The 13789-nt window shown below is 33.9% G+C and overlaps 1 protein-coding gene across 2 annotated transcripts in view; it reads right to left on the bottom strand.

Moving 5' to 3' along the window:
- The window catches only part of LOC149551187 (uncharacterized), a 42377-nt gene extending 29720 nt beyond the window's left edge, over positions 1-12657 (bottom strand). Inside the window, exons 1-5 of one of the 2 annotated variants that reach the window (XM_089789642.1) lie at positions 12123-12653; positions 11867-12000; positions 9793-9916; positions 9520-9673; positions 6646-6828 (exon numbers count right to left, since the gene is read on the bottom strand). In XM_089789642.1, coding sequence (XP_089645768.1) covers positions 6646-6828; positions 9520-9673; positions 9793-9916; positions 11867-12000; positions 12123-12363 — 836 coding nt within the window. In that variant the 5' untranslated portion in view covers positions 12364-12653. Of the gene's footprint in view, positions 1-6645; positions 6829-9519; positions 9674-9792; positions 9917-11866; positions 12001-12122 lie in introns of both variants that reach the window. The other variant, XM_089789643.1, reaches the window with a different exon arrangement.
- Between the last annotated feature and the right edge of the window lie 1132 nt (positions 12658-13789).

Below are 13789 nucleotides of genomic sequence, written 5' to 3'. Positions count from 1 at the left end.
CTGAGGTGAAGGGTGAAGAGATCTTGGTCCCCACTATCAAACAAGATGAGAGTGCAGGTGGAAGAAGTCTCAGGACACCAAGGGATGGGGGGAAGAGGAAAGCCTAAGGGTAAGGCTAAGAAGGGCATGGTCAACAAAAGGAATTTAGGAGATAATGAATTAGATGATGGAGCGGAGGAAAGAGGAATGGGAAAGAGCATAGTCCACAACACTCACATTCCATAGTGAGGCCAACAAATGAAGAGGCTAAAACTAGGAAGGTAGGAGAGACCATTAATAACCACTAAGCTTGATGACATGCACATCTGAAGGAGATGATGACCATATCTTGTGAAAGGCCCTCTGCAATCCTTGAATAACACTACAAACTCAAGGTGCATAGATCCAACTCAAAGATACAAGCTAAGTTTGTCACCTTGTCATGGAGGGGGCATAAGGATATCTAGTTCGTGCATTAGCAAGTGATGCACTCAAGAAAATCCCCAAAAGGATCCCCATCATGACCACTATGCATAGCACAAGTCAAGGAAGTAAGTGGAAAGTAGCAAACAACAATGAAGATGTCCCTACTCGGGGCAGCCGACAAAGCAATATGAATCCAACAAAATTGTAACAATACACCACAAAAGTCATGTAAAGCAAGCAATTCCTAACTAAGAAGACAACCCCACTAAATCCCTTGAACCCACCAAAACACCTAACGTCATCCCTTCAAGTCAACAACCACTGAAAGTCGAACATCCCAATAAGAGGGAAAGTCGAGCTCACGTGTGTCTCTATAACCAAAAGAATGTTTGTGAGACCCATAGCATCTAGAAGAAGATCAGGCATAGACCAAAAAGTACCATTGTCATTCTAATAATTGACATGCAGGGAGCAACCCAAAGACTCCCCCATGCCCAACTGCCCCATTGACCATCATTTGGCCTTCACTGTCGGTCTTGATTCGCACCCCATTGACCATCATTTGGCCTTCACAGTCGATCTTGATTCGCACCTAAAGGAAAAGAATATTCTATAATTGCCTTAAGGTTCCTGATAATGACTCACTTCCCAACATGCCTAGCCTCGGCAACAAGCCCTCAAGCATGTTTCAATTCTACCACCTGAGATTTTGTGAGGTCCTCATCTAGGTAAATCTTAGTGGGAAGAGGGAAAAGTTTCCTCCTCATCCCAAGAGCCCGATCGACAAGTGAAAGGAAATGAAAGAAGAGTGTGCCATATTGACTAACCCATGCCCTATCCATGTGCAAGGTTTATGATATCAACTTGATCATTAAGGAATGAGTATCTTGTAGAAAGAGGCTCGGAGGGAGGAGGAGAGAGGCCCTTGACCCTTAGGTTGAGCTCCCAAACCCGTGAAACATGTTCATCAACCATCTTTTCTTGAACTAGCTCCACCACTCCAAAAAGCCGAGATGGTTTGGTGTTGGACACACAAAAAAAAAATCTGAAGACTTCAATTGTTGGTATGTTTTGGTCTTGAAAGAGCACTATTTGTTATCAACTTCTGCCTATTTTTTCTTTAAAGTGTGGATTTCATACGGTTGCATTTTTTTGCTGTCAACATGAGTTTGACTATCATCAATGTTAGAAAAGGCAGAATCCAACTTGGTTGTGATCACCCAAACCAATTGTGTGATAGAGTTCCACTACTTATCTCAATCAAAACTATCAAAAATGAATGTAAACTTTCCCTCAACAGGATGTTCTCATTCTCCAATTTAGTGACATAGTCAACAAGGCATTGGTAGGTTACAAGTGTTGCCAGAGGTTGAGATCGTGGCTCCAAACCAAAGCCACCATCAAGAAATTTAGCAATGGACACAGACATCAAGAGCAAGTATGTCGACTTGCAACACACGCACAACAAGAAGGCCTATAAACTCCCATGAAGTAGGCTCAAGAGGAAACACACATCTAAAGAAATGCACAAAGAATTTGAAATACCTATTATAGATGAGCCATCATTTCTTATTTGTCTTCATGTTATGAACTAGAAGATGATATATTCATTTCTTGGACCAAGTATATCAAAGCATTGTTTAAGTTTGGAATAGAAGACACTAAACCAAATGTAACTCCTATGGCCGTTGGTTTTCAATTGAAGAAAGATGTTGAGTCTTTGGAGGTTGATAAAAAATTATACAAATTTATGACGGGTGGATTGTTATACTTAAGTGCATCAAGACAAGATACTATGCAGACAATCTACTTAGCTACTAGATATTAAGCTAGTCCAAGACAATCTCATGAGGTGACAACTAAAGAAATATTCAAATATTTGAAACTCGCTTTGGATTTTGGTCTATGGCATATTAGGAATGGTGATTTTTCACTAGAAGCTTTCATTGATTTTGATTGGACCGAATATGCAAATGATAGAAGTGCAAGTGGTGGTGCAATCTTTCAAGAAGACAGATAAAAGTCTCTTGACAACCAAGAAACAGGACTCAATTTTATTATCCACTATAGAAGTAGAATATATTGTAGCAGTGTCTTGCCGCACTTCGATAATTTGGATAAAATCATTAGTGATGTGAAGGTAAATCTTGATAAAGTGATTCCTATAATATGTGACAATACAAGTGTCATTAATATTTCAAAGAATTTGGTAATGTGCTCAAAGACAAAACATATTTCCATCTATCATCACATCTTAAGGGAAAAACATTGCTAAAAAGGAAGTTAGGTTAGAGTATGTGTCTAAGAAGGAACAAATGTCAGATATTTTCACTAAAGTTTTGCTAATGATACTTATGAGTGTCTTAGACAAAAGTTGGGGATTACTATCCCTCCTTTTTCAAACTAGATGCATAAAACGAGTGCATCTTCCTTAGGAGAGAATGATCATTAACTACCTTTTGTCTCCTAGATTGGCATTTGTGGTTGGTCTCAAGGGAAGCAATGTAGGTTGTTAGTTGAAAATTGAAAATGGGAGTGTGCCCTTTGTCCTTGATGTCAAAAGGGAAGAAAAATGCATATTTGAAATTAGTGTTGTCATCAATGACAAAGGGGGATATCATTAGCAATTGTGTTGTCATTGGCGTTGACCATTGTGGCATTAGTGTCAACATGTTGAAGGTGGAAATAGATAACTGATGGAGAAGAGTAGTGTTTAGATTGTGAAGTTGAAGATTATTGATTGATGAAGAAGATTTGAAGGGTTATTTTAGTTGTAGACATTGTAAAGCTAACGGTCATTGATTGACAATGAAGATTTGAAGAGCTTAATTTGTAGATGAGGGTATTTGGTTAAATGATTTGTTAGTGATAAGTCCTTGAAGAACAATAAGTGTTTGTCATTGTGTACTCAAATGAATTTTTGATATTTTGTTAATATTTCTAAGGTACTATAAGGTGTATATGGAAGCTAGAAGATTGTAAAGGTGATATATGGTGGATACAAGTATCTAAAGACCTTATGGAAACATGATCTATGCTCTTCTACATAAATGATTGTTTCGGGCAAATTTGGTAGTAATGACTTCACACTGTGAATATTTCACTATTTTTCTTACATGTTCCCAACTACACTTTTGCACAAGTTATGATGAAATACTTATTGATAGTATGGTTGGTTGTCAAGCATAAATTGTATAGGCTCGAAGAATGTTCAACATTGCCATTTTAGCTTGTGTAGTTTGGCGAACATGGTCAGATGGTTGTTACATTGTTTCAATCCAAGTTTATTTTGATGGTGTCCTTTGCAGCTGAAGATTTGTTGTCACAAGTGCAATACTATTATTTGTGTTTACTTATGGATGACTTGACTATTTGTGGTGGCTAAGTTTGAATATTATTGGACCAAACCAAGATAATAAAAGAGTTGAAAGGTAGGGGTGATCATGTCATGACATGTGCTCTACATGGCATTATGTGCTTCAGATAATGTTTTGGAGTCGAAGTTAATAACATGTTTTATAGCTTTTCTACACATTACATTTGTGATCGGTTTTAGAGGATGATGTGATGTGTATGCTTTGATCATAACATTTGAAGACATGCTGAGATGTGTTTAAGTTTCTTTTATCTTAGGGATTAGACAAAATTTAATATTTTTACTCATATTGGTCAACTATGTATTGATATTGCTTATTATACTCAAGCCCGACCTTGATAATAATTTTGATGGACAACTACTATACATGCATGTGTAAATGAATGGATGAAGTATGACATGTGAGGTTATTGCAGAATATGTGTGGATCAAATACAAAAGCTGAGTAATGCAAGGACAAAGTGTGAATTATTGTAGTTTTAATTGTTGTATCTAACATAAAAGTTGAAGAAGTTGATCCAGAGATCCTATATTGTTCAAATTTTCTCTGTTTCTATTGTGAGACAAAATGCTCTATTTGTCATAGTGTGAAGATCTATATTTGTTGTGCACATTCTCTATGGAATAATGAATTCCTTGGCAAGTGTGTCTAAAATAACAAGGACAACTAGTTCCCTACATTTTGGCCTAAAAGTTTGTAATCAATTGTTTCACATAGTAAGATTGAATTCTTGTAGTGTTAATCAATGTATCTAACATAAAAGTTGAAGAAGTTGATCTGGAGATCCTATATTGTTCAGATTTTCTCTATTTATATTGCAAGACAATATGCTATATTTGTCACAGTGTGAAGATCTATATTTGTTGTGAAAGTTCACTGTGGAAGAATGAGTTCCTTGGCAAGTGTGTCTAAATAACAAGGACAATTACTTCCCTAGATTTTGGCCTAAAAATTGCATTCAATTGTTTCACATAGTAAGATTCTCATTGTGATTTTTCCTACATTGGATTTTCCACATAAATCCGGTGTTTATGTGTGCTTTTATCACTCTATGGTTGATTGATAATTAATTGGATCATAATAACTGAGAACTGTGACATAATTAATAAGAATTATTTATGCTCACTCATCACCCTCTCAACATCTTGTGGTGTTTAGCAATATGCATACACGTATACATTGAGAATTGCATACATAGATGCACATAGGCAGATTTGCAAACATGCATACATGCATGCATTCATAAATCTGTACATGCATACATGGATAAATAACACATACATCAATACATGTCTATACAACAATGCAACCATAAATGCATCCATAAATCCATAGGCACGTGCATTCATCCATACATGCCTCCATACATACATACATACATACATGCATTCACAAATGCATGTGTGCATTCACCCACACATCCATACATACATACTTGCATACCTACATATGTCTATGCATAAATTTATGTATACATACATATATATATGCAGACATATGACAATAACTATCCAACTAACTCAATTCATCAAATTTGACAATTTGTTTCTATGTATTAATTATAATAAAAATCACAATACGACTTGTTCAAAATTTTATTTTAATTTATAAATGAAAACAATTTGTCAAATCTAGTGAATTGATTTGGCTGGATAGCCATTTCACATACATACACCCATACATGCATATATACATTCATTCATCTTCCTAAATGCATACATCCATCTATACATGCATCTGTAAATACATACATACATGCAAACATACAAACATGCATACATCCATATATGCCTATATACATCCATGCATTTATTCGCATATGCATGCATCCATACATACATCCATACACCCATTCATATATCTATTCACATATGCATGTATCCATACATACATACATGAATAGGCATACATACATGCATGAATGCATCCATCTATGCATACATGCGTGCGAACATGCATGCATATTTTCATGTATACATAAAGCCGTACATGCATCCATCCATGCATACATAGATGCAGACTTGCCTACATAAATGCAAGGATGCATACATACATGCATATATAATGTATGAATGTATAAATGCTAAGATCACATAATCTTCATCGTTGAAGCTTTGTCTATTAATCTGACAATTGTAATTTAAACATAAAAAATACACAGCTCCGTGTTAAATAATATAATTATGACTTGAATTAAATCCCTTACTCAGATTCAAGTATTTAGCATTTTAATTTACTATAAAATATCAATACTACTACTATCATTCTCCCCCTCTATAGAGATTTCAGTGTTCAATTGGATCTCAAGCTATTGTTATTTCTCCCGAGACACATGCTGCCCATCCTATTTAAATATCAAATGGTTCAAGCTCAAATAGCCAATGGTAATTTTATCCGTGCCAAAAAGTGGTAAATGTGAATCTTATTTTAATTGGTAAAAATATACCTTTCGCTATCTCAACCTTTTATGTTAAAGAGTATCCCTTGCTTCCTAAGCCACTGATACCAGAAATAGGACCACCATAGCATTAGGAATCCTATAAAATCAACATACCTTATAACATCAACGAATATAGAATGATATACCTGTATTAAAATATGGATTGAAAAAATCCTCGCTAAAATTTTAGTTGTCTTTTGGGATTCTATTATCTATATAATCCACGGTGTGCCATGAAGGCAACTCATTGTGAGCTGGGAAGATTTAGCAAAGATTATAAAAGGCTATTTGATAATATTGCCCACAGGAAAATGAACTCATTTGTCTGAAAATATGTTGTGAGGATATGAAATTCCAATTTTAAAAATCATGAATTTTGCAGATATCAAATAAACCACTTTTTTATCAGATAAGGTTACAAACCTCATTAGCAGTAGTCCTCCGTTAAGTGCCCATTCTAGTAAGAATGGATAGATACGTCCAGGGATAAAGATGCTCATTGAATGATCACGCTTTTGATGACAAACTCCTTGAAAAAGTGCCGCAAATGCCTCCTCTGATATAGCTATTGAATGACCTTCAGAACTAAAGCCTGTAGTATATGCTCTGTATAAAAAATGAAATGATTTTAGTGAGCCAATCTCCATTAAATAACTGAGAAATGTTTACGATTTGATCGCTTGGGAGTGATATATTTAGAAAAAACCATGGGTGACAATCATACTCAATCTACAATAGAGACCGGCGGTAAAAAAATGCAACCCGGCTTTTTGAAGGCCACGATTTTACCGATACCATGAACCTCTGTTGTTGCAGTTCAATACTCTACTCTCACTGATAACGGATAGAAGAAGAACGAAAGAAAGAAAACATAGCAAATAATGCACAAACTCCAGGTACTCTCAGCCCTATACTCTGTTAATTCACAATGAACAGCGAAACAACTGTTACAAATTTGAATATGAGAAATTCACCTTGAAAATGGTTATCCCAGGTGAGTCTTCAAAACTCTATTTTCTAATGCCAGCAACACAGTCCCCTCTAGTTAAAAAAAAGTGCTATTCCAAATAAAAAATGAAAAACTACCAAATTCCCTACGATCAGTTACAAACCCCACAAAATGAAGTCACAACAATATCTCCTAAAACAGTTTGAGCACGAAAACTGATGGAAACAGGGACTTAATTGTTGGTTAAATCATTTATTCATCCTAAAACTCAAAAGCTCAAACGTTTGACCTGGACTCTATTAGGTGAATAACATAGTGAATTTCTCAAGGTTAAAATGACAGCAAAAGTCATATTTTTTTATTGGAAGTCATCCACAAATAAGTTTTAGGTATCCGATACAGGCCCACGGTCTCTGAAACCTCTTCTGCTAAGAGCCAAGGACTAAGGAGCGTTCACGCTGCCAAATTCATCCAGGACACGATCCTGGCCTCATCCCTTATGATGTCTTCAAGCCTTGCACTCAGAAAGACTTGGTCCCTGGTGGGCTCATTGTAAACTATTCAACTTCACCAGTAGACCAAGGGCCCATTGACAAAGTCGTATTTTTTTGAAGTGTTAAAATTTTAACTGTTTTTTTCCCTATTTTAGTGCTGCCCAAGTCTATCTTTAAAAAATTCACAATCTTTTCAGCAGAATCGAGCTATGAATCATGGGCAGGTTACTCATCTACCTGAGAAACTCATGAGTCCGGCAAGTGCACACCAAGTTTTAGAGCCATGGTTTCACTATTTAATGACATTCAGATTTCAATATAAGAGAATCTAACCAAAAGCTTACCATGAAATATAAATCCAAATTAAATTTGCCAACAAACTAATTTGAGAAATGAGGTAGTATGAGAAATACTGTATTAATTACCCTATTCTGATGTTGGATTGTTCTTGTTTGTCCGCTTTTATTTCATTTGTTCTAATCAGCATTTGTATATGCAGTTTTTTATCCCATCTTATAATTATAGGATATCCATAAACACAAAACACACACATCATTTGAGAGCAAATTCTTTTCAGACGTGGCTATCCTTCTTACAAATTGCACCATTGACTAAATTTTTAAAAAATGAAAACACAATTAATTTTTTTGAAATTTTTAGCAATTGGTCTTAATGATCTGTATATTTTGTGATTGAAAACAACAAAAAATTTAAGAAAAATTTACGGTGTTTTCGTGAATCTGAAAAAGAATTATGTTTGACTTTCTTTTTGTCTTTGATGCATTTTATCTGAAGATTAGCCAGTGCCATTCTAAAACCTATGTTGACTAGTAGTTTGTGGAAAAATAACTAGATTCCTTGTTGAGTCCCTTTGAAAACAATGTCTTTTTAGGAATCAATTTCAAACTTCCACAGTGACCAATCTCTATTTGTAAATAAATGCTGGCTATAGTTGTTCGCTAGTCCAAAATCGATGACGATTTATTATTCAAGTTTATTAAACAACAAAAAGATGATTTTAATTCTAGCAAGCCAGGAAAAAAGTGTTGACAATAGGAAGTTGAAGTAAGACTTTTGGTAACATTGATGTTGTTCATGATTTCTGAAGTTGTCGTTTGGCCTTTTACAGATTATGTCTTCATTTTCGATGTTATATTCTTCTGATACATGCTCACAAGTTAGGCTCCTTCAGTAGGAAAGCTATGTTTTAAAGAAACGCTTCACAATTCCAAACTACTTTGAGTGATATTTGTTAATCTGTATGGTCTTGAGTAGCCTATGAATCTAAAAAATAGATATACATGAGCAAGTTAGTGTACTGAATACTCAGTACAAAAAGGTTAATGAGAAATTATAAGGACGATGACATTAAATCCTGCAAGAATTTAAACCAAACACATTCAAAACAAATATCAAATTAATCTATTCAGCAATCTTGTGACCCACAGTATAAGTCCAGTTGCTGATTTCAAAATTTCAAATCTAATGGAAGTCTTAAATTTTTCTATTTGGACAGAACCTAGCAAACTCAAAATTAAAATCTTGTAAACGATCTAATTCCTTCAATTTTCTGCATTTGTTTCAAATTTGACGAGTGAAAAAGAACAAACATTACACCTTTTGCAAACTCCAACTCTAGGCAACTTATTTATAATCACAGACACGTTAGAAACAGTCACTATCATCATTCAACAAACACAAAATTTCTTACACTTTGCTTAAGAACAAAGTACGCATTCATTCATGGATCCAAAGGGAACAAAAATTAGTCCTAACTTTGTAAACAAAATATTCTGCTATCTAGTATTTTTATATTTACATTGAATAGTATAAACAAAATATTGGAAATCATACTGTAATATGCCACCCTTCACTGCTACCCATGCATCTGCAGGAACCACGTTAAGCATCTGCTGTATATCTGTCTCTCGCTCATTTCCAGTCACAGTACTGTGAAGCTCTGAGCAAAGGCGCACATCAGACTCTTCCATAAGCCGTACCGTAAAGTCTGTATATTTACACACAGTGTCAGTAGTGAAAATAAGTAAATTCAAACTCAAGGCAAAGAAAGAGTAATAATATTTTTCTTCATATGAAAACATTCATAATGTGAATGTCTAATTTTACCTTCTTTCCTCATTTGCCAAGTACATAATTTCTCATTCATTGAACCTTGAAAATAAGTGGCACATTCAATGGGTCGAAACCCCAGCTTTGCATATAGAGAGAATGACTTAGTATTTGCTGCAACCTGAAGCGACAATCCATTGATGACAGGACATTTAAATCTATGTTAAATTATGCTTGCATATCAAACAAATCTGTTGAAAACAACCAGTTTTTATGATACTGCATGTATTGAACTCTTATTGCACACAAACAGAAAACTATGGTACAATGTTTAACATCTGGATTCTGAACTTAAAGAAGGGCTGATGAGTAATTTCAATTTTGTTAGACAATGCAAATTTATAATAATCTAGATAATTAATTAGCATGAATGGTAACTCCTAGAAAAGTTGTGAAATGAAATCTCATGTTGGCCACTCATCTACCAAAACTGGCCAAGAATTTATGCTTCTAAAAAGGCAGACATGCGACACTAGTATGTATAAAACAATCCCTAGGTAAAAACGGTTTTCATGAACTTAAGCCATCTTTACAGAGTACTAATTCGAGCATTTGATGATTGAACTCAAATCCGGTCTGGTCTTAAATTTTAGCGACAGCCACCATATACATAGCCTCACAGATCATGCCCAACGCAAGGTATGAGCAATGGGCATTCAATAAGCCAAAAAAATGTTGTCAAAACTTGTTTGTATGGTAAACTCTGCTTCTGACCTAGAGGAAGACTTCTTTAACAAATTTCAAACTACTGGACTGCATCCCGTACACACACCTAAAAAGTTAAAGAAATGGTTAATAAGTAACTAAACAAACATGCAATATGAAGTTCAACTTCCAGTGCACACTGGGCTCTTGAGTGCTTTCAAGTACACATAGGGTGATGCAAAGGACCCAAACTTATGTCAAATGCAAGCAATTCGCCTATATTTATTACCTAAGCTGACATGCACCAACAATAAAGGGTCAATAATACAAGAATCTGTGTGTAAACCAAGCAAACATGTTATGGATACAATCGCACCTCGAGTTCACTTTGGACTTTCCCAAGTGTATCTAAACTTGTACTCCAACAGAGCATGACACTGTGACAAGATAAAGCAATTACTATGATGATAACCTGTGTTCAAGCCCCACTCTGTATGCTTCAAATGACTGCTATAGGAATACAAGCCACACCTGAAATTTCTCTGTGGCTTGTAAGAATAAAAGAATTTTATAAGTGACGGTGCAATTGATTTAGTACATTCCAGTGATAGTGACTTTTAATCCAAGAGCTGTTCTAAAGATGGTGGATCTCTGCTTGACAAGAGATTTAAATGATGGTGGGCGACTCATTAAAGGGACAGGCTAATCTTCAGACAAAATGTACTAAAGAAAAAATGGAGTCAAACTTTTTTTTTTCCAGATTCTGATTTTTTTGCCAAATTTTTTGTTGTTTTTGACTACTAACTATACAGATCATGAAGATCAAATGTTGAAATTTTCGAAATGATGTTTTCAATTTTTTGAAAATTGGCCAATTGTACAGTTGGTAGGGAGGATAGGCGCGTCCCTCATTAAAGACTTGGCTTAGAGGATTTCGACATGTTCTAGGCTTGATTGGGCATTAATTGCAGCGGATTCTAATGAAGATCATTGGGTTGAATAATTTACATTTGAAAAAGGTCATATCAAAATGTAATTAAAATTTTTTAAGTTGGGGTCTTATGGAAGGGGATTCCTAAAAGTAGAATTGGAATTGTTAACTACATTTTTAATGATTGTGGTCTCATGAATCTTGTAGTCTGGTTTGATTATAATTTTTTTATTTTTGATAAATAAATAAAAACAAATATTACTAAATTGGTGTATCAATTTCTAGTTCCACCCCTTTTTCACTATTAAATGTAGAACTAGTTCATAAAGGAGAAAATTCTAAATAATCTTACAATCAAACAAAATCTATTCATGATACTACTTTCTTTGTCGTAAACAGAGCTTAAGCCCCTCGTGAAACCCTGCTTTACAAACAATCATAAAACTAACATGGTCAAGTCCTGTAACTGATGAAAGGAGAGCAACGGCATATAACCTGAACAAGACTGATGGATTTGGCATTTGTAGCATTTGCCCTCTCTATCAGAGCATTCATAATTGTCTTCCCTACTCCCTTGTTGCTATGGGCAGGATCAACAAACACAGGCCCAACTAATTGAAAACTCTCTCCTAAAAAATGATAAACTGAAATCCTTCAATGCGCTATAAAACACAATATTCAAAACATCGTAACACATCTCACATTTCAAAAAGAATTGGAAAGGAAAAAATAAGGTGTTTTAAACGCTGACCTGTAAGATGGAGGAAAGCGGCTCCAATTGGTTGACCCGAGGCTTTATCCAAAGCAGTGATTCCATAGCTCTTCGGATACTGAAAAATCCGACGCATAAGTTCTTCAGCAACCTCTTCTGGCTTAAAGTGTACGGAAGGAGGCATTCCAACAGAGAGGTTGAATTCTGTGAATGCGTGATACATAATGGTTGCCAATGCTTTCAAGTCCTCCACAGCTGAAACTCTTAGACTTACCGCCATTGTTAGTACCACGAATTACAGAGTTGTGAATCTGTATCTCCTTGGCGATGTCTGAAGGCTTCTGCCAAAGGTTAATTGGTTTTATGGCAAACTCCATGGTCAATAGTCAAAAAGCTTATCACTGGTAAGATGTTCAAACCATAGTCTATAAACAAATCATTTTTTCTATCAAATGAATTGTTTATCTTATGTCTGTAATTCTGTGACGGCATCCAATTGCCGGCCAGCTGATTTAGGCGACTGGTCATAGCATTTAGCGGCCCCCCAATACTTTTTTCGTTCTTCGTTCGGGAAGAACCCTGGTCTCACTTAGAAGATTAAAGATTCGTTGCGAAAGCTACCTCCATTTTAAAAATAATGTAGAGCAATCGGGCCGCGCAAATGTTTGGAAGGAGGCAAAGCAAGTGGGCTTTTTTCATGTCAATCCAAACATTAACACTCACCGATCAAATTTAAGAATTTAAAAGATTACATAACATTTCAAATGTTTATATTTTTTTTCTAATTTTTCATTAATTTATAAATCACATTTTTCATTCATTCTATTGGTCCATACTATTTTTGGTGGGGGAGAAAATTAATTTTCTTCAATAAAAAATACAAATATTTTCTAACAACTTCATCTTGCATTAATCAATGTATTAATTATAACTTTATCTTTTCCACATTTGTGACAAGTTGATAAGATTTTATTTTTTCAATTGTTTTATCTTCCACCTCACACAACATGTCTAATCAATATTAATTATCACAATCTATTAAATATTTTTAATTTCTTATTTTAAATATATTTATTATTAGTTTTACATTGATATTTATTTTTGTTGTTCCTAAAACTTAATGTGATGAATAAGTTCAAATTATACATACATACATACATACATACATACATATATATAACTAATAAATATGTCTTTTTAATATAATTTCAATATGTTATATCTTTGTATTTGAATTTGTAATTTTTAAAAAAAAAAAAATTATTAAAAGTAGTTAAATTATTACTATTATTTTACTTTTATAAAAATAAATTAAACAATATTATTTTTTAATTATATTTTATAATAGTGTTCAGTGTTACAATTTTTTAATTATATTATTTATTATTATTAATATTTTTTATTTAAACAATTTATCATTTAGTTTAAATACATTTAAAATTTAAATATATATTTTAATATTAAATTAATAATTATATTTTATATTAAAAAACATACTAAAGAAATAACCACAAAATAGAAATAATTCAATTCTAAAAGATATATAAATTATTATTAGGTTTTTATAAACTATGTATTAAAATAAAATAGTTATATTTTATTTATTATTTATTATATCATATTTATTCATCAACATCAAATTTATATGTATTACATCTATTTATTGTTTACAAATGTACATATTAAATTATATAGATATTATTTCA

Source organism: Cupressus sempervirens, chromosome 6, assembly GCF_028749045.1.
Source record: "Cupressus sempervirens isolate cs-2001-9-10 chromosome 6, ASM2874904v1, whole genome shotgun sequence".
NCBI classification, from domain to species: domain Eukaryota; kingdom Viridiplantae; phylum Streptophyta; class Pinopsida; order Cupressales; family Cupressaceae; genus Cupressus; species Cupressus sempervirens.
Note: the sequence above shows the minus strand (reverse complement) of the source record. Positions and strands in the feature narration are given on the sequence as shown.